Here is a 21,029-nt window from a genome sequence, read left to right as displayed (position 1 = left end):
TGTGACTTTGATGTGTTCCCATCAACAGAAGTGTCTATGTTCATTAGCCTTAAATCTGGGCAGGCCTATTTTTACAGTGGAAGAGATGCTATGTGACTTCCAAAGCCAGACCTTATAAGGGAATACAGCTTCAACCTGGCTTTTCTTTGGGTACTTGCCTCTGGAGCCCTGATTTGCACTTAAGAAGTCTGGGGCTTCCAAGCTGTGAGGAAGTCTAAGCCATGTGAGGAGGTCGCGTGTACGTCCTGGCAGGCAGCCCCAGTTGAGGCCCCAGCTAATGGTTAGCATCAACCTCCAGATACATAAGTGAAGATACTTACAGATGATTCCTGTTTCCCACCATTCAGTTACCTCCAAGCTTCTGAGTCTTCCCGGCAGAGGCCCCAGTCTTCGTGGAGTAGAGAAAAGCCATCCCCGTTGTGTCTTCTAATTCCTGACCTGTGTAAAGTGTGAAAGATAATGTAATGATTGCTGTTTTAAACAATCTTTTTTAAACCACTGCATTTTTAGGTGATTTATACATTATTAGAGTCACGTGCTCTCTCAGGGCACGTTGTTGAGATCGTTGTTAGCGTTTAGCACTTCGAAGCCTTTATGAGTGAGAAAGTTTTTAGAAAACAGCAAAGTATGAACAGTTTTTAATTATTAATAATAACAGGAAAGCAAAGTGTGAGTATTTGAAATCCACAGCTGCTCTAAAAATCTTCACTCTTTAATTGCAACCAGCTCCATTAACAAAACTCATACCAAAGCTCCGAATTGTCTGAATCTTCAGTTCATTTATCAGATTTTCTCCTTTATCGACTTGCTGGTGGAGATGCAGATAAGTAATAAATTGGCCGAAAGGCAGAGAGGAGAAGAAAATAATGAGGGAAGCTACCTGCAGAATTCACTCACCGAGCTTTATTCCCGAACACCAGAGCTACAGTTCCACACGCAGGGGCATTCTCAGCTCAGATGACTCACTATGGATCACTAATAATGTCTTAAAAGACTCTTTGAAAGTTTTATTCTTTAAAATGCCGTTTCTGTTTATTTTTTTGGTAGTCCAGAATGACCACCCTGCCTCCACTGCCCATGGCACGCCCAAAGCTCACGGCCTTGGCCCGACAGAAGCTGCCGTGTTCCTCCAGAGATATTCCCAGGTACGAGACCCTGGCTTTCATTTTTTTTTTTTTTTCCCTACAGAATGAATTTCTTGCCATAAGAAATGTCAATAGCATATCTCAGAAAACAACATTGTTTAAAGACAAAAGTATATTGTTATATTCAGAATATTCAAATTTGCCATTTCAAAAGGATTGCTGAACCTCATTCAAAGATTAAGACTATAATTATTTAGCAAGCTAGTGCTCATTTGATCATTTTGTTCCCTATTACCATTATAAAGTGGTTCCCATAAAGCTTTGGAAATCTATTTCCTTTTTAAAATGTGTGTAGAGAATTAAAAGCAGAAGCTTTAAAAAAGAAACCGCAAGGTCTCGAGCACTGATTTTTGTTTTGGAGGAAGGGTGGCACAGAATTAATACCAGGGTAAATTGGCAGGCATAGTTTAGCTCCTGGAATGATCCTGGGGCTTGAAAATGCATCATCAAACCACTGCTGCCTGTGAATGGCTGCTGAGCTTCTGGAGTTGTTGTCGAGAAACTAGCGGGCAGGAATTCGATGTACATTGTCGTAATTATGAATGTTAACTAAGATTGTGTTATTTAGAAATTTCCACTTACAGCTTTATTGATTGATTTTTATCAGTATAAATAATTTGAATTTGTAGGTTTGTTTATTTTTTATGCATACCTTTCAGTTCCTGCAAGGTGTAATGATCAAAGTATTACGAGACTACTTTGTTCTGAGAAGGCTCCTACCTCATTTTTTGGTATTTCTGGGAAAGACCCAAACCCCTGGGCCAAAATAAATACATTCAGCTAAACTACCATAAAAACTCTTTTGAAATAGAATTGAAAATTGTAGAAATTGAAAAAATAGAATTGTAGAGAACTGTGTTTTCTTTTCAAGTAATTTGAAAAACAGAAAATTTTCGATAGATCCATAATTCTGGTATATACATTCTTATCTTCCATTTTACTTTTGAATAATGTGAAATATTTACAAAATCTGAAAAAGCTTGTTCTTCCTGTCTTTTGTAATGACTGAGATTACATTTTCTTTTCAACATAAGCAAACACTTAATCCAATCCCATATCCCTAAAATAAGATAGATTTTAAAGAAAAACATTTTTGCATTCATTTTGTTCAAGGAAAACATTTTTATCACAACCATTTAGGGCAACATTTTGTATCAACATTCTTCATTAGCTTCTGAATAAAAATAGGTATTTGTGTATCCCATACTCCCACTGTCATGAGATATTAACAGTGTGTTTATTTTTAAAGGTGCAAAGGGTGCAAAGAATTGAATACACTACATGTGTGATATATTTCTCAGTAAACTCTTCTTAAAGTCACTTTGCATCTTGAACTTCTAGTAATAATTTGAGTTTATGTGTGATTCAAAAAACCTACTCAAACAGCATTTCAGAGCAAAATTTCATAATGTTTGCAACCAATAATTTAACACATTTGTATCAAATAGGTATTCTCAGTTCAAGATCCTGTGCCCAGCAGAATATAACTTGTGTAGTTGGAAAGTTATACTGGGAGAGAACATGAATAAAATGGAAGATTTTATAAGCTTTGAGGGGAAAACTCCATTTATTTTAAAAACGCAGATTATTTTCATGTGTTGGTACTGTGTTTGTTTACACACTGAGTTTGGTATTCTTCCCTGTCTCTCTCCATTCAAGAAGATTAAAAATTTGAAATTGTCAATCAACAACCTAACTCTATAGCTATTGCAGAACATTTATTATCGATGGTATTATACCCTGAATATTTCTATTCTCCTGGTGGCATTTTATATGTTTGGTAGATTTTCAACTCGATGAGGCAGTGCTTTATTATTTCTTTCCATTTCATTTAGGTCTCAACTGATCAAAGAAAAAGATGACATAGACCATTATCTGGAGGTGAATTTCAAAGGATTGTCAAAAGAGGAGGTTGCCGCGTAAGTATAACCTTTTAACGGTACTTTAATAGAAAGTTTGTTTCTTTTGTCTGGATTCTTTATTGAAATTTCAGTTTTCCTGTGCAGTTCACTTTTTCATTGGAACATGGCACTTAAAAATTAAAGCTTATATTAATAGTGATAAGTCATGTCTATTGATCTTACACATATCAAAGTCTTTAATTTTATGACTTTCAAAATTCTCGTATTTACCAAGATATTATACCATCATATTGGCAATATTTTAGTTAAGTCTTTGCCATTAACTGCTTAATAACTTCCATTTTTAAGATGTATTGCCTCCATCAGGGAGAAAAAAAGCTTTAAGAGATTCATATATCTTATTTTTCCTGGTGATTAAAAAAAAAATCTTTATATTCTTTCCTTCACCAAGAACCCACAAAAAGAATTAATGGAACATAGTTTACTGGCCAATTTAAAAATAATTTTAAATTGTCTGGATTTATTGTTTTTTAATGAACAATGGAAACTTTGCCATTTTACTGCTAGTTAGAACCTAATTTACGGTCTGAGTAAAAACAGTATGAAAATCCACGTAGGTTAGTGAGAAATAAATAGAAACCTAGAATAATAGCTAAAAAGATTTAATATTTCTTACCTATAGACTTTGTGACTCTGTTATCAGATTTTTAGACGTAAGCATTGACAAATAGAAATCTTGTATATGCACGTGCATCTTACAGAGTTCATTAAATGATTCAATTAACATATTTTATACAATAAAAGCTTTACAAAGATTGTCTCTATTAGTACTGTCTAATGCTATGGGATTCCACTGAAAAAGTATTCCTAGTAATATTTTTGGTGTAAGTTTTCAAACAGTCTAAAATTCTAAATCTCTTGAGATACATTTCTTTTTGTTAGATATGATCTTTGTCAATTTATATTTAACATGGAAAAATGGAATAGTTCATTCTGTCAGTAGCTACTTTATTTTATAGAGTGACAAAATTTTATAGTAATTATAATCACTGTCTTCCTTGGAGCTCTGTTGGCTACCTAGTGTAGTATTTGGGACTGTTGGTTTTAAAGGTTATTTAAATTGCTAATTTATTAATTTTCCATGGTAACCTGTTGGATAAATTAAAGGTCAATTTTGTCTGATGATATAATTCCTTCTTAAAATAAAAATGTATATGAGTGATATTTGCATTCTGACTTATATATAATGACATCCAAATAGCTCTAATTGGCTTAAGAATTAGGAATTAAATTTGAAATGAAACCTATGCTTCACATATATTAACAAACTAGACATCCATATACTTAAAATCTGCTTAGCTTTCAGTCTGCACTGAAGAAAACATTGTTCTAAGACAATGCAAAATAAGCTATGCTGATGAGTGTTCTCTTAACAAATTTTTTTTTCACTAAGGATATTACCAAATTGATTTCAAATCCCTATTATGCTACAGAAAACAAGTAGCACTGGGTAATTCTCAGTCCTTACTATTGCATTCTCTTTAAAGCTTCTTGTGCTTGAATACTTTTTTAGACCAAAGCTCTTTCCCTAAGATAGTAGGTGCAAACCTTAGTAGGAAAGGGAACTTGTATTAGCTCACTATTAAGCTTTTGACTGATCATGCATTCTAGACCTTGTCCCAAACAAACTAATTGAATAGCATGTAAAGGAGAAAATTGATTTCAGCATCTCCTAGCAATACCCAGCAGCTGCCGTGAGGAATTATGCATATTCTGTTAGCTAAGGAATTGCTGCATGAAACTTTTCATTAGCCATCCAACTGTAAAAAAAAAAAAAAAAAAAAAATTGGTCAACAAGCATTTATTATGTGCCTAATAGTAGCTTTTTCACAGAGGGAAAAACAATGTTATTTTATTGTAAAATACTTGGTCTCATCCTTGTCTCCACTTGAGGCAATGAGACATTCAAGCAGGAAATAAATATGGAATGAAAGAGTGCTGATTGTACTGTGAGATACAGCCTAGAAGTCTAGGAAAAGTTAGAGGAGACCAAGATGGTAGGGTGGAACTGACCACGGAAGACAGATTTTGAGTTTGGCTCCCTATCCGGTAGCATTATAAAATGATCAGACTAGTGCATCACAGATCCTCAGTATCCAAAGATGTAATGGGGAGAAACTGATGAATCAAATTTCAATCAGGCAAAAGCAGTGTCTAAGATGTATCCTCAAATTCCTCTTTATGCTGCTTATTCTTCTCTAAGATGATAGTAGAAATGTATACTTACAAAATTCATGTCCACTAGCTTTGATATCCTATAGTGTGTTCTTTGTCTAGTCCCAGAATCACCCTTTGTCATCTACTCCAAAATATACCAACCTACTTATATGTAAACTCACACTCCGTGACATTCCTCCGATTGCAGTGGGTGGAGAGTTCCTGTTCTTATCTATGGGTGTTGTATCCACTTGTGTTCTGGATACCATCCCATCTTCCTTGTTTCAAGACTTTCTCCAGCAGTTAAGCATGTTTTATTTCAACATCATCAATTTCTCTTCCGTTGGATCAGTCTCTCTAGCATTTGTATCTACTCTAGTATTTCTCTTGACTTCTTATCCTCCTCCAGATTCTATTCTGTTTTCCTCTACCCTTCACAGTAACCAGAAGCCCTGTTGCAATATTTCCACATCCCATCCCTACCTCAATTAACTCTAAATAGGTTTCCAGACCCAGCACTCACTGAAATCTGTTTACTGTGACCAATGTTCTCCATTTTTACCACACCTAATGGTCATGTTTCTGTCCTCATCTTGCTTGATGTTTTCACATTATTTGATGGAATTGAACACTTTCTTGTTGAACCTTCTGTGCTTGTGGCTTCCAGGATGCCATGTTCTATGGTTTTTCTCCAAACTCTTTGACTATGCTGCCTTAGTCTCCTTTGCTGGCTGGTTTTCTTTTTTCAAACTCTCGGTGGTAGGTCATCCTAGGGGTGGGTCTTTGAGCTGCTACTCCAGCTACATTATTTGGATCCAGTCTTATAGCTTTAAATATTATCAGTACCTGATGACTATCACATTTAGAAATCCAGCCCTGACCTCTCCATTAAGCTTCAAACTTATATCCAATTGCCTCCTTGACGTATTTACTTGGATACATAATAGACATTCCAAGGTTGATATGGCCCCAAAGTGGACTCTCGCTTTACCTCTCTTGCCCCTCACTCTACTGCCTTCTAATATTCCTCCCCTAGTCTTCCCTTATTTCCGTAAATGGTACCAAGGCAGCCTTGAGTTTCACCTTGCCTTCACCACTACTTTCCCATCTAATCCATCAATATGTCCTATCAGATATAATTCCAAAATATGTCTTGTGTTCAGCTACTTCTGTTCATTGCATAGCCACCATCATCTCTCACCAAGATCGCTAGAATAGTCTCCTAATTGCTCTTCTCATATCCCCTTGAATTCCACCAAATTCAGCCACCAGAGTGATCTTTTAAAACTCAGATCATGGGGACACTCACCTCCAAGAGCTTCCCATTATTCTTATGATAAGCTTTAAAGATTTCATCATGGCCTAAAGTCCTATATGGTTTGGACTTTGCTGACCTCTCTGACCTTATCTCACCATTCTCCCCACTACTCACTCCTCTCAGTGTAGCCTTATTGCTAATACTTCTTGTTACGCAGGTGTCACCTTGAATGTGACCTCCTTGGTCTACCATTCCCTGACCCCATAATTGAGTAGCTCTCACCCCACCCACACTCATTCCCAATCAAATCAGCTGGGTGTATTTCTCCTGTCATCTGGTCCTCATCTTGTGTTCAGAGTTTGTATGTGGACTGTTTTCATCCCTAGTGGAATGCACGCTCCACGGGAACAAGACTGTGTCTGTGTGTATGCCACTGTATCCCCAGGGCTTAAACAGGGCCTGGCACATGGGCGGAGCTCAGTAACTAGGTGTCAAATGAATAAATGAGTGAAGAGTAAATGTTAGTTTATTAACACCATGAAATAGGCATCCTGCTTTGAATATTCTTTGGTTATAATATTTTTAGTTCAGTGTTGTAGGTAGCTGGTTTGACTATGTGTTGAGGAAGTTTAACTCCTCAAAAGTGTTTTATGTTTACGAGTAGGAGTATAAAATTTAAATGAGTAATTGAGCACAGGACAAGCTAAAGTAGTTGTTACTGGAATGTCCAAATCCAAGCGATGAGGGATCATTTTACTTTGGAATGGGGAAAATGTTTCAAAGGAAAACAGCTTCTGAGTTTTTTACCATTTACATTTACAGATGGAATTCTAGTATGCTTCATTACTTTTTAAGTGATCAGATTATTGCTGTGCCTAATAGCTATTTTTTAAGCATATTGTACTAACATACAATATATTTGACACTGATAATTTGACGTTTTTAGATAAGCCTTTACATAGTTCATTAATAGTATTTAACTGATCTTTAACAACTAAAGAAGATCACATTGTATTTCTTTCGTTTTTTTATTCTGTATTATATTATCAGAATGTGGTTCTTTTTGAAGGACTTGAAGTATCACTTATTATCATATCATAATTGCTTTGAGTAGCTAGGTAATAAAAGTGTCATTTATATATTCAAATAAACTTTTCTAGGGGGCAGTTTTTACAGCTTTAGCTATGTATGAGGCTACAAATAAACAAAATTATCAGGGGACAGAGAATGTTAATCTGCTCAATATTATTTTCTGCTTCAGATATCAAGTTCTGTTATATGGAAGAATAGCTTTAGTTCAAAATTGCGTACATCCCTAAGATACTGATTTCTTTTAGAGTATCTTTCAAGCATCACCAGTTGATGTTTACTGTCACTTTGTCAGCACAGTGGCAAATAGGACTATCAGTTACCATGTTCAACGAGTTTGGATTATAAAGAAACAGAGAGCCATCTATTTTCATATCTTTTAAAGCCTTTCTCTCCCGCCTCATTTTAAATTGTATTATAACTCAGTTAAAGTAAATCAGCATTTTCCCAATCTTAGGTTTTCATCTTGAACGTATTCCAAAATTATCTTCCAAAGGTGCCTTTACAAACTACCAAGATATTTATTATGTGCAAAATTAGCATCTGGATTTGCACAATGGTCAGGCCCTCAAAATCTATGTAACAAGATGAAGATGTTTACTCAGGATATAATATTTCATGATAACATCATGGAAATTTAGGCCCCTTTAGTTGAGTTTTTCCTCTGCTTCTCTCATTTTGTTTACTTTTGGTTAATTTTGTGATAGTATTATGTTTTCTCTTCAAAACATTTTGCTCCTCTGTAATCAGTCAAATTCTTTTCAGAGGTTTGCAAATTAAACTTTCTGAAGATGCCACTTGCCAAATAAATGGTTATCTGACTAATAGGAATAGGCAAGAAAGAGAAGGAAAGGAAGGTGACCCTCTTTCCTTCTAGGTAGCAAATTGGGTTTTAAGATCTTCTTCCTGATTCAAGAAAAAGAGACAAGGATTTGGTGTTATAGAGAGACAACTATACTTTACCTTCTCCTGAATGCTAAAAAATAAAAATAAAAAAGCAACAGAGAATACAGATGGAAATAGTAGGGGATGCCACTCCTTTTTATTTTTCTTTATTTATTTACTTATTTTTATTCTAGTACTGTCTTCCACAGCAGGTCTCTAGGATGTGAAACTAGGAAAGGAAAGAGGGTTTTAACCATATTTTATTTAAAAGGAATATTGATGTCAATAAAGTTTAAAATTTGGGAATTGAAGAAAAATGCAGTTGAAAGGAACGTTAAAAAATTGTTTACTAGATGCAAAAATGATCTCAAATTTACACTGAAACCAAATCTAAATCAATAAAAAAAAAAGGAGGAAAGATGTCAAAGGTCAACAGACCACAGAAATGCCAATTTCTTAGGCATTTATGTCTCTCTGTCCTTTAAAAGTTTTGTTTAAAATATTATTTTCACATCTGGTGTTTAAATGTAGCAGTTCTAAATAGACTTTAAAAAATCTTTGTCAGAGAAAAGCATAGGAGTCATGACATTGCAGCTCTGGCTCTTAGGGGAGCTGATTTCTTCCTCAGCTGGAAATTTGCTATTGCTATTAATGCCTGTGTAATCTTTTGCAGGTTACCTAACTTTGATAATCTTTGATTTCCACAACTATTTGCAGATGATAATAATAATAATAATAATAATAATAATAATAATAGGAAATTCCCATTGAAATTGAAAGAGATTCTCTATATGAAACACATGTAGACAGTCTTCACTTTAGCTATCATTGATCATTTTTCTTTGGCTTTTAAAGCATTTACTAATAATATAAATTACCTAATTATTTTGCATTAACTTTAAGTGTTGATTTATGTAGTAATATTATTTCCCTTAAATATGTGTAGTTCCACATTTTACTTTGTACTGGGTATTATTTTTCTTCGTGTTTAAAAGACAAAGTTTTTAATAAGAGATACATTTCAAACTTAGTAATGCTAACCAATGAGGGGGCTGTTAAAAAAAATTTCAACTTACAGCAAACTTTTCAGAAATTGTTTATGTTGTATTAAGCAACATAATTTGCATTATGCTCAGCTATCTCATCAGCTATTTCAGTTTTTTTAAATGTCTAAAAATTGCTTAAACTTATGATTACTATAAGATTGCTTTAAGTACAAACCTACTGTTTTAGAAATGTATAGAATATAGCCAGAGAATATGACTCTTCCTACAATAGCTCATAAACCTGGACGTACACAATGGCATTTTATTTAATAATCATTTGGAAAATTTAGTAACGAAGAGCAAAATGACAAAGGGGAATAAGCACCCAGGTACCACAGAAGGTGAATCAGTTGGAACCAAAAGTCAGTGAGATGAACAATGACCCAGCCACATCACCTGTAATTCAAGGAGCAAGACGTTTTTATCATGTTGAGTTTTGTTTCTGATATTGTGTTCTGTCTGTATCAAGAAAAGCGTATGTGGGAAGAACCAAAACTAATATGACCCTTTTCCATTCTCCATTATAGTTAAAAATTATCCTCAAAATACTGATATTGCTACAATCATATAAAAATTATCCCCCTGACTCATATCCATACCCTATTCTGTTTTCTATGTTGGAAAAAGAAGATGTTATAATAAACAATGTCATCTTCTCAGTTCTTAAAGCAAATCAGTATGGGCTCACAAGTACTCTTGCTTTTCTAAGGTATTCAGTGTCCTTGGGGTTCTTCCATGTTGTAGCATATATAACAATTTCCTTCCTTTTTAAGGCTAAACAATATTCCATTGTATGTATATACCACATTTTGCTTATCCATTTGTCTCTTGATGAACACTTGGGTTGCTTCCATGTTTTCCCTATTATGAATAACGTTGCTGTGAATGTGGGTGTAGAAATATCTCTTCAAGTCCCGGTTTTCAATTCCTTTCAGGTTTACTGAATGGTGGAATTGCTAAATAATTTGATAATTCTATTTTCATTCGTTCATATGATGTATTACATCAATCAATTTTAGTATATTGAAATATTCTTGCATTCCATTTAGCCACAGTGTATAATCCTCTTAATATGCTGCTGGATTTAGTTCACTCATATTTTGTTGAATCAGTGTTCATAAGGGATATTGAAACTGTAGTTTTCTTTCCTTGTGGTGTCTTTGTCTGGCTTTGGTATTAAGGCAATGAGTTAGGAATGAGTTAGGACATGTTCCCTCCTTTACAATTTTTGGATAAGTTTGAGAAGGGTTGGTGTTAGTCCTTTAAATTTTTGATAGAATCTGCTGGTAAAGCCATCAGATCTAGGGCTTTTCTTTGTTGGGAGATTTCATATTACTGGTTCATCATCTTTACTAACTATAGGCCAATTCAGGTTAATTATTTCTTCACAATTCAGTCTTGGTAGGTTTTGTTTCTAGGAATTTGTCCATTTCATCTAGGTTATCCAGTTTGTTATACAGAGTTGTATATAGTGCTCTCTTAGAATCCTTTTTATCTCTGTAGAATTGGTAGTAATATCCCCATTTTCATCTCTGATTTTAGTAATTTGAGTCTTCTCTTCTTTTTCCTTAGTTAATCTAGCTAAAGATTTTTCAATTTTGTTGACCTTTTCAAAGAATCAACTTTTGGTTTTATTGAGTTTTTAGTATTGTTTTCCTATCCTTTATTTCATTTATCTCTCTCCTAACCTTTATTTTTCCCTTCTGCAAGCTTTGGGTTTAGTTTGTTCTTTTTCTAATTCATTAAATTATTAGTTTAGAGTGTTGATTTTGAGATCTTTTTTGTTTTTAAAGTTTTTTTGAGATCTTTTTTGTTTGTAAAATTTAAGCATTGCTAGTTATAAATTTCCCCTTTAGAACTGCTTTCACTGCATTCCATAAGTTTTGCTATGTTGTGTTTTCATTTTCATTCATCTCTAAGTATTTTCTAATTTCTCTTGTGATTTCTTTATTGATCCATTGATTGCGTTATCTAATTTCCACAAATATGTGAATTTTCTGATTTTCCCTCCCTTACTGACTTCTAACTTCATCCAGTTGTGGCCAGAGAAGATACTTTGTATGATATATATCTTTTAAAATCAGTTGAGACTTAATTTGTGGCCTAATACATGGTCTACCTTGGAAAATGTCCTATGTGTCTTTGGGAAGATTGTGTATTCTGCTAGTTGCTGGGTAGAGTGTTCTGTATATGTCTGTTATATCCAGTTGGCTTATTGTGTTGTCAAGTCCTCCATTTCCTCACTTATCTTCCGTTTGGTTGTTCTGTCCATTATTGAGAGTCAGGTATTGAAATCTACAGCTATCATGGTGAACTGTCTATTTCTTCCTTCAATTCTGTCCATTTTTGCTTTATTTATTTTGATGGTCTGTTACTAAATGCATGAATGTTTATGGTGGTTATATTTTCTTGCTGTATTGAAAATGTCATTAATATATTGTGTTCTTCTTTATCACCTGTTATAATGTATTGTGTCCTTCTTTATCTCATAAACATTTTTGATTTCAAATCTATTTTGTCTGATATTAATATAACCATCTCTGCTCTCTTTCTGTTACTATTTGCACAGAATAGCTTTTCCCATCTTTTCACTTTCAACCTATTTGTGTCTTTGGATGTAAAGTGAATTTCTTGTAGACAGCACATTGTTAGACCATGTTTTTTTAAATTCATTCTACCTGTCTCTGTCTTTTGATTGGAGAGTGTAATCCACTTACATTTAAAGTAATTACTACTAAGGAGGAACTTACTTCTGTCATTTGCTATTTGTTTTTTATATGCCTTATAGCTTTTTTTCCCTCATTTTCTGCATTACTGTCTTCTTTTATGTTTAGCTGATTTTTTTTTGTTGTGAAACATTTAAATTCCCTTCTCATTTCCTTTTGTGTATATTCTATAACTATTTTCTTTGTAGTTACCATGAGGATTACATCTGACATCCTAAAGTTATACTGCTCTGTTTTGAATTTATACTAGCTTAACTTCACTGATGTACAAAACCTTTGCTCCTTGACAGCTCCATCCCTACCACTTTTGATTATTGATGTCACAAAATTACATATTTATAAATTTTGTGTTAAAAAAACATTAATAATTTTTGTTGTTGAAAGACAACTTTTTTAGTTTTAGGTTCACAGCAAAATTGAAGGGAAGGTATACAGATTTCCCACATATCCCTTGCTCCCACACATACATTAATAATTGTTTTTTAATGCAGTATCCTAAATTATGTAGAAAACAAAATAGGAATTACAAATCAAAGTGATAATAATACTAGTTCTTAGAATAATTATTTTTATAAGTGTTTTAATTTCTTAAGTTATGTAGAAAACAAAATACAAAGTTACCAACTATTGTTACAAAAATTCTAGCTTTTATAATTGACTGTGTGTTTACCTTTACAGAGACCTTGATTTCTTCATATGACTTCTAGTTACTGTCTAGTGTCCTTTTGTTTCAACCTGCGGGGCTCCTTTTAGCATTTGCTGCAAGGAAGTTCCCATAGAAAGAAACTTCCTCAGCTTTTGTTTATCCAAGAATGTCTTAATTTCTCCCTCACTTTTGAAGGACAGTTTTGCCAGATGTAGGATTATTGGTTGACAGTTTTTCTCTTTTAGCATTTTGAAATATAAAAGATCCTTCTTTCTGGCCTTCAAAGTTTCTGGTGAGAAATCTGCTTATAAATAATCCTGTGTTTGTGATGAATTTCTTCTCTGCCTCCACTTTCAAGGTTCACTCTTTGTCTTTGCCTTTGGGAGTTTGATTATAATGTGTCTGAGTGTAGATTTCTTTGAATTTTCCTACCTACAGTTTGTCAAACTTCTCTAATTTTTATATTCATAATGTTTATAAAATTCGGGAAATTTTGCCATTTTTCTTTAAATAATCTTTCTACTCACCTCTCTCTCTTTTCCTTCCTTCCTTCCTATGTTTTCTTTCTGTTTATTGCTATTTCCATTTAGTTCATACATCTTTTTCTTGACTTCTTTTTTTATCTTCCTTTAGTTCTTCTAGCATCTATAAGACACTTATTTTAAGAGCTTTCTCCAGCAGATCTGCCGTCTGGTCTTTCTCAGGGATGGCTTCAGTTGCTTTATTTTTTTCCCTTCAATGGACCATACTTTCATGGGGTTTGTTTTTTTGTTTTTTTGTTATTTTTGTATGCCTTGTAAGTTTTTGTTGAAAATTAGACATTTGAATCTATTAATGTGGCAACTCTGGTAATCAGCTCCTTTTCCTTTCTCAGGGTTTGCTGCTTTTTGTTTTTGTTTTATTTTGTTTTGTTTTAGTGTTGTAAGCTGTTTCTGATCCTCTTATGAGGATCAACCTGAAGTGAAAATTAAGGTCTTCTCAGGTCTTTTCTGAGCCTGTGCCTTCCCTTGGGCGTGTGTGGTGACTTTCTAATTTCCCCTATATACCAGTGGCTTTCAAATGTCCTAATGTTTAATGACTGGTTCTCAAAAGGTGAGAAAAAAAAAAAATGAAAAGTGGAGGAACGGTGCTAGAGAGGCATCGTCCCTTTGAATCCCCTGCAAGTTGCTTTAGTCCTGAAGAATGGGCTTATAAGAATGGGAGTCTGTGTGCAACAATGGCTGCTCCCACCCCCATGTCTGTCTCTCCATGATCAGAAGCAACAATCAACAATTAGAAAACAGAGCCCCAGTATTTGGAGGACAGGGTCCTTCTCATCTACCCTGGATCCTGCAAATTGTTTGAAAGCTGGTCCAGGAACAATAAGATGGATGCCTATGATGGAGACGGGTGGTGGGGATGAGTAGGTGCTGGTGGGCTAAGAGTTGAAATTCAGCAAAGTTAACCACAGTTTACTGTCCAAGCCTTCCCCTGTAAGTTGGAAGACTTCAATAGACTCCAGAGTTCCAAGATAGTTACATCAGACTGCAGTTGTTGTCTAGGCTGGGAGACAGCTTCCAGGTGCTTCTTACTCCGCCATTTTCCCCAAATCCTCTTCATTATCATACTCTTTTGAAATAAAAAAAAATCAATGTCTAGTTATAAGAAATAAGAATAAATATATTTGTAGGAAATATTTTTTCTTGATTATTTTTAATTAGATTATTTGGAAACTTTCACAACTTTGTATTGGGATGAGTTTTTGAGATCATTTTAAATACTCTGTTCTTTCATCTGGAAGCATGTGTTTACAAATATACATACTTTTACATATTGATATAGAGTATTTGTCTGTATGTATGTATGTGTGTGTGTGTGTATTATATGTATATCTCCTCAGACTCTGTGATTTAACTGTTAATCCCAATTTTCTACATACCACTATATAAAAATCTTTCTATGCATTTTAAGCACTTTTATTCAAGCTAATGTGGAAGCACACTAAGCAAAATCATATATTGCTAGAAAACTCAGATATTGAAGAATAGGTCCTCTTCATCGTAATTCATACCCTGGACAAAACTTGACAGTTCCTTTATAATGATAATTACAGAGATACCCTATTTATTTAGATATTAGATTTAGGCTAATCAACATCGGGATATGTATGCAAACTGTTGACATAAATGGAAAAGCTCTGGAAAAATAGCCTTCCATTTTAACATCAAGAGAAATGTGGATCCATCTTTAGACAAGTCAATTGACCTAGAAATGTATAAAAAATTAGATTTTCCTACTTAACAAGCTTGGCTATATTGTTTTCTGTGGAAACCTTGTTTTTACAACTTCGTTGAATCAAAACTGTAAGGAGGAAGCTAACATACTGAAATGACAGTAGATTTGAAGGAAGATAAAGAGTTGGCCTCTGTTAAAAGGTCAAACTTTTGGGGAACATGGCTTGGAAGGACAGTTATTGACTAGGCTCTACAGGGACCCTTTTCAACACGTTTACGTTGTGTTGGAATTAAATAATTGAAATGTGGTAAGAAAGTATTGTTTTGTTCACCTTACTCTGTTTCATATGGCAGGAAAATGAGAAATACAGTTTAGAAAAGCTTAGTAATATGTTTTAATTGCTATTTTTGGTTTCATTCTAGGTTTTTGTATTTAAAATTTTTGGTTGTTTGGAAAGTCAACAATGTGGATCACCTCAGTTTTTTAATTAATTAAATGAATGTATTAATTTATTTTTGTTTGTTTTCAAAATTGGAATGGTACTCTTCTTAGAGTTATTAAGCTACTTTTTCTCCAGTTAGTAATATGTTGTAACTGTCCTAATAGGGGTGCCATAATATAATTGATTGCTCCTCATTATCATAATTAACTACTATAATGTCTTCCAAAACCCTTAGGTATCAATGAGAAAACATCTTTCCAAGCTTCTTTTGCTCTTTAATTTTTTTTCATTATGTTCGCATTATTTCTAAAGGATCAGAAGTTATTTAGTCAAACTCATTTTGAAGAGCTTAAATTTTATTCTAGACATATTGTGAAATCATCAGAGCATTTTAAGCAGGGAAATTACATGATGTAATTTCATTTTAAAAGGATCACTCAGGCTGCTCTGTGGATATTTGCGTAGGCAGCAGCCCGACAGAGATAATGGGGGCTTGACCAGGGTAGATGTGGAAATGTTGAGAAATGGTCTGATTTAGAATATATTTTGGTGATGGGGGGTTGGAGGTTACCGATAGAATGAATGTGGAGAGTGAGTAAAGGCAGTAGTCAAAGCTGACAACGCCTTCTGAACTGACTTGAGTACCCAACTAATGTCTTGTTTACTGTTTGGTCTCCAGTATCTATAATATCATCTAGCACCTAGTAGGCATTAAATCAATATTTTTAAACTAAGCCAACTACACTTCTGCCAATGTAATCTCCATTCCTTCTTTGAAATGTATTCTTTGTCAAAATAATAATAATGTCTAATATTTGTTGAACACTTACTATATTTCAGACATCATTCTAAGTGCCTTACATGTATTGATTCATTTACTCCTAGAAAAATCTTTGTCAGTTGTATATACAGTTAAGGAAATTGAAGCACAGAGATATTAACTAACTTGCCCATGTTCACACAGCTAATAAGTAGAAGAGCAAGAATTTGAATATAGGCAATCTGGTCCCAGAGCCAATTCTTTAACCATTATACCATTTTGTCTCTGAAGTTACTCAGGTCTTCATTAGACAATGCTCTCTTTCGTCTCCCAGCTTTAGTGTATTCCCATCTCCTTGGCCTAGAATGCTTTTCCCCTTACTATTTCATGCCTAATTCTTACTCACTCTTAAATGGCTCAGTTATATTAGATAACCTTGCTACTGTAACACCCTGTAATACCCAGAACCCCACCCATCATGGCACTTACCACACTGCATTGTCACTGCTAGTTGGTTTCCTCTACTAGACTAAAGCTTCAGGAGGGCTGGAGCCAGGGCTGCTTTGCTCATGTGTGCATCCTCAGTACTCATACAGGGTTCAGTTCACAGAGACTGATGCAGCTGATGAACTGTATTTGATGAATGGTGATCTTTTACCCCTTTGTAGCCTTGTACATTTGCTCTGCCTGAAATGCCCTTATCCTTCCCCCATACCTTGTGTACTTGGTAAACTTCTCTTCCAGCCTCAGCTTAACTGTTTCTTGCTCTGTGAGGCCTCTCTTGATCCATCCTTACCCACATGGTAGGGTCCAGAGTTTCTGTTTAAACTCCCTTAATAGCCATTGATAATCACATACATCTAGGATTTTTTTTTCTTCTTGATTAATGTTGAAAAATACAAAAAAACTATAGATTGTGATTCCTTAGTGAGTAGTGGTTACCCATCAGTTTGGAGATCATGACCATCATTTAAAATACGAAAGAGATTGTAGTAAAATAAAATAGAAATGGGTGCACTGCACAGAGGGGGCTGCCAGGTATAATGAAGTAGAGCACAGGTTTTGAAACCCAACTCCTTGGACTCAAATCCCACCTCTACTTTTACCAACGAAGTAACTAGTCAACTTTGGCCAAGTTGCTTAACCTTTGTATACTTCAGTTTTCTCATCTGAAAAACTAGGGATATTGATAATAGGGCCTGGGTCATGAAACAGTTATGAGGATTAATTGAGTTAATATTTATAAAGAGGTTAGAATATTTTGAGTATTAGTGCTTTTAAACTGTTGTCTCACATAGATACATATATGAAATATATATGTGCATGTACTGAATTGCAATGTAAAACGTCCTTCTTACTGTGAATTGCCATAAGGAAAGGACTCTGCTCTAGACTTAGAGTTCTTTGAAAACGGTTTCATTCTCCTGTAAGATTCTTCTGACTTACATAAAATAACTTTTATTTCTTGCTAACTTTCATTCTCAAGAGGACTGAAGAAACTTAAAGTTAACATTTTATATTACATAGCTATCAGATTATATATAGAAAATGAAAGGCAACTAAAGAAGTATGTCAATATGCTCCCCACTAGAGTTAATACAGTTTTCCTCAAGAAATTTCACTCTGAACTGGGCAGACTGGGCAAAAAGGGAGCTGTGATGGACGATAGAATTCTCATTAGCTGATGAAAGGGAACATAGCAGTTCTTCAAGAGAGACAAACTTTTTCCTGATACTAAATTCGAAAAGAAAGTTATCCCATGACTTTGTATAAGAAAAACAGAGCAACATAATAGAACTTTGCCCACCTAATGAACACTGAGAAGGGTATATAGACAGCTTGACACAAATATTGCATCTCTTAGCTAGGTTTTATTTCAGGCAAAAATAGTAATGGGTAAAATATATTAAATTAATACTGTGTACTGGTCTGTGTTTTAAGTGATCCTCACAATAAACTTGTGAAGAGTTGTTATTACTCCCAGAGACCAAGGCTTAGGGAGGTTAAGTAGTTTGACAAAGGCAATCTAATGTTATAAAGAAGCAGAAACAATGAGATAGAAAAAAAATGATTCATAGAAGGAAAGAATGAATAAGCTAGAAAGGAAATGAGTCAGACATACATCAGAGATCAGATTTCTAGGTTCCTCTAGACGCCTTACTACTATGGGTCTAGAACCTCCCTCTGGGTTCGTCTCTTAAGGATGCAATTATTCTATAAATCCTGATTCATATTTCCATAAAATCCTCTTAAGCTTGTCTGAAACAATCTCTTATCCTGCAACCAAAGTAGCCAGAGAAATAGAACAAGGGATTTGTCTCAAAAGTTTAGATTAGAGCTTTTTCCACTCCAAGATGAAGATGGATGGCTAAACACATTTTCTTCCTGCATTTGAAATGACCACACAGAAGTACTAAAGATGGTAAATTCTTAACATGATGAGAAAGAAGGGAAGAAAAATGAGTGATTCCAAGATTTTCAGAAATACATTTTCAGAAAATAGTTGGACTATTACCAGGGATAAAAAGTGACATTTCATAAGGATAAAATAAGTTGGTTCATCAAGAAGGCATAATCCTAAATGTTTGTATTCCTATGACAGAACTTCAAAATACATAAAATAAAAACTGATAGAAAGAAAAGGAAAAGCAGTTTCCACAATTATAATTGGAGATTCTAGCATTGCTGTCTTAATAATTGATTAAAAAAACTAGTAGGCTATCCAAGACTTGAACAACAATACCATTGGTCAACTTAAATAGTTGACATTTAGCTAACACTACATCAAACAACAGTAGAACACACGTTGTTTTCAAGTACATGTGGAAACATTTATCAAAGGAGATGATATTCCAAGCCATAAACCAAATTTAAATATACTTAAAAGGATTTAAATTCTAAAATTTATTTTCTCTTGCAAGAGTAGAATTAAACTAGAAATAATGGCAGGAAGATAGCTGGAAAACCCCACAAATGTGGAAACAGCCTTCATATTTACTTCATATTTACTGTAGACTTCAAATAAACCATGGATCAAGTAGGAAATCACAAGCAAATGAGAAAATACTTTGAACTGAATGAAAAAGAAAACATGGCATGTCAAAACTTGTAGGATGCAGCTAAAGCAGTGCTTAAAGGGAAGTTTATAGCATTAAAATGTTGACATTAGAAAAATAGAAATTCTAAAATCATTACCCTAAACTTCCATTTTAAAAGACTAGAAAAAGCAGGGGAAAAGAAACAGTAAAATGAGAGCAGAAAACAGAAAAACAATAGAGAAAATAATAAAGCTAAAAACTAGTCTTTTGAAAAGCTCAATAAAATTGATCATCAGTTAGCCATACTGAACAGAGAGAAAGAGAGAAAACACAACTTACCAATTTCAGAAAGGAAAGAGGAGACACATCACCACAAATTACACAAATATTAAAATGCTAATTAGGAAATAACCTTTATGCTGATAAATTCAACAGTTTATAGAAATGGCTAGATTTCTTGAAAGACACTACCAAAGTTCACTTAAGTAGAAATAAGTAACACAGTGGGTTTATATCCACTAAAGACATTGAATCAACAGTTTAAAAACTTCCCATAAAGAAAATTCCAGGCCCATTTGGCTTCACTGGTGAATTCTCTGTAACATTTGAAAAATAAAATAATGCCAATTTGGCACAAACTCTTCAAAAAATAGAAGAGGAGGAAACATTTCTCAACTCATTCTATGAGACCATAATTATCCTGATACCAATACCAGAAAAAGCCATTACATAAAAAGAAAACCACGGAATAATATTCCTTATGAACAGTGATGCAAAAAATCTTAAAAAGTAACAGTTGGCCTGTGCTCTTCCTGTCAGGGAAGCTAGTGTACCATCCTTTTCATTGGCACTGGTGCAAGGAATGCCCAGCCTGCGCTCTGCCCACCCACACACCTCAGGATAAAGCTTACAAATAGGAAACCCAAGCCTACTATCTATGTTAAGAGATCTAGAACTTCATTATTATGAATAGACAAATAGCCTCTGATATTTGAGATAGTATTACAATACAAAAGAAAAAGATGAACAAAGAACATTTAACATGATCTGAAACAAATTTTCTATAGGGAAAAGAGGAACTTTGAAAGATTTCCAGTATGTTTCCTTACAGACACTGTAGAAAATCTTACATCCCTCAAATATAACCTGATGCTATGAAAGAATTTAAAGAAAAAGAATCCTTCAAAGATAAAGGTAGCTGAAATAATTCAAAGAAGGGATAGAAGAGAAAGATAATGATAACTCTCAACACGTGGGATTAAAAACAGAAAAGATACAGAAAATGTTTTAAAAGGAATGAATACAGAACATAATCCAGGTGGTGAATATTTTATACAAGTGAAAGAAGAGAAAATGGAGAGAATGAATGATAATAAATATATAGGTAGACATAGATCAATATTGATGGAGAGATACATAGACATAGATACTTCGACTGGAAAAAAACCACAGATCGTTGGGCTGTGGCTACCAAAGTTACCAGGAAGAAAAAACAAAATACAAAAAAAGAAGAAAACTCACTTAGATGCATTTTAATGAAGTTTCAGAATCCCAAGTATAAGAGAAGATACTAGAAGCTTTCAGGGTTTGGAGGAATGGTTGTCATCAAGAAATAAAGATCAGACTATCATCACAGTTCTCAGTAATAACATGTGGTTCTAAAATAAAAAGGGGGAATGTCTTCAAAATATGTAGAACAAT

General features: G+C 34.1%; 1 protein-coding gene across 3 annotated transcripts in view; it reads left to right on the top strand.

Annotated features, from left to right (window-relative positions):
- The window catches only part of TTC29 (tetratricopeptide repeat domain 29), a 724,023-nt gene that overhangs the window by 521,570 nt on the left and 181,424 nt on the right, over nucleotides 1–21,029 (top strand). For 2 of the 3 annotated variants that reach the window (XM_032464537.1, XM_032464547.1), the window contains 2 exons: nucleotides 1,048–1,145; nucleotides 2,981–3,064. In XM_032464537.1, coding sequence (XP_032320428.1) covers nucleotides 1,054–1,145; nucleotides 2,981–3,064 — 176 coding nt within the window. In that variant the 5' untranslated portion in view covers nucleotides 1,048–1,053. Of the gene's footprint in view, nucleotides 1–775; nucleotides 1,146–2,980; nucleotides 3,065–21,029 lie in introns of those variants that run through there. The other variant, XM_032464557.1, reaches the window with a different exon arrangement.

Source organism: Camelus ferus, chromosome 2 (genome assembly GCF_009834535.1).
Source record: "Camelus ferus isolate YT-003-E chromosome 2, BCGSAC_Cfer_1.0, whole genome shotgun sequence".
In the NCBI taxonomy this organism is placed as follows: domain Eukaryota; kingdom Metazoa; phylum Chordata; class Mammalia; order Artiodactyla; family Camelidae; genus Camelus; species Camelus ferus.
Note: the sequence above shows the minus strand (reverse complement) of the source record. Positions and strands in the feature narration are given on the sequence as shown.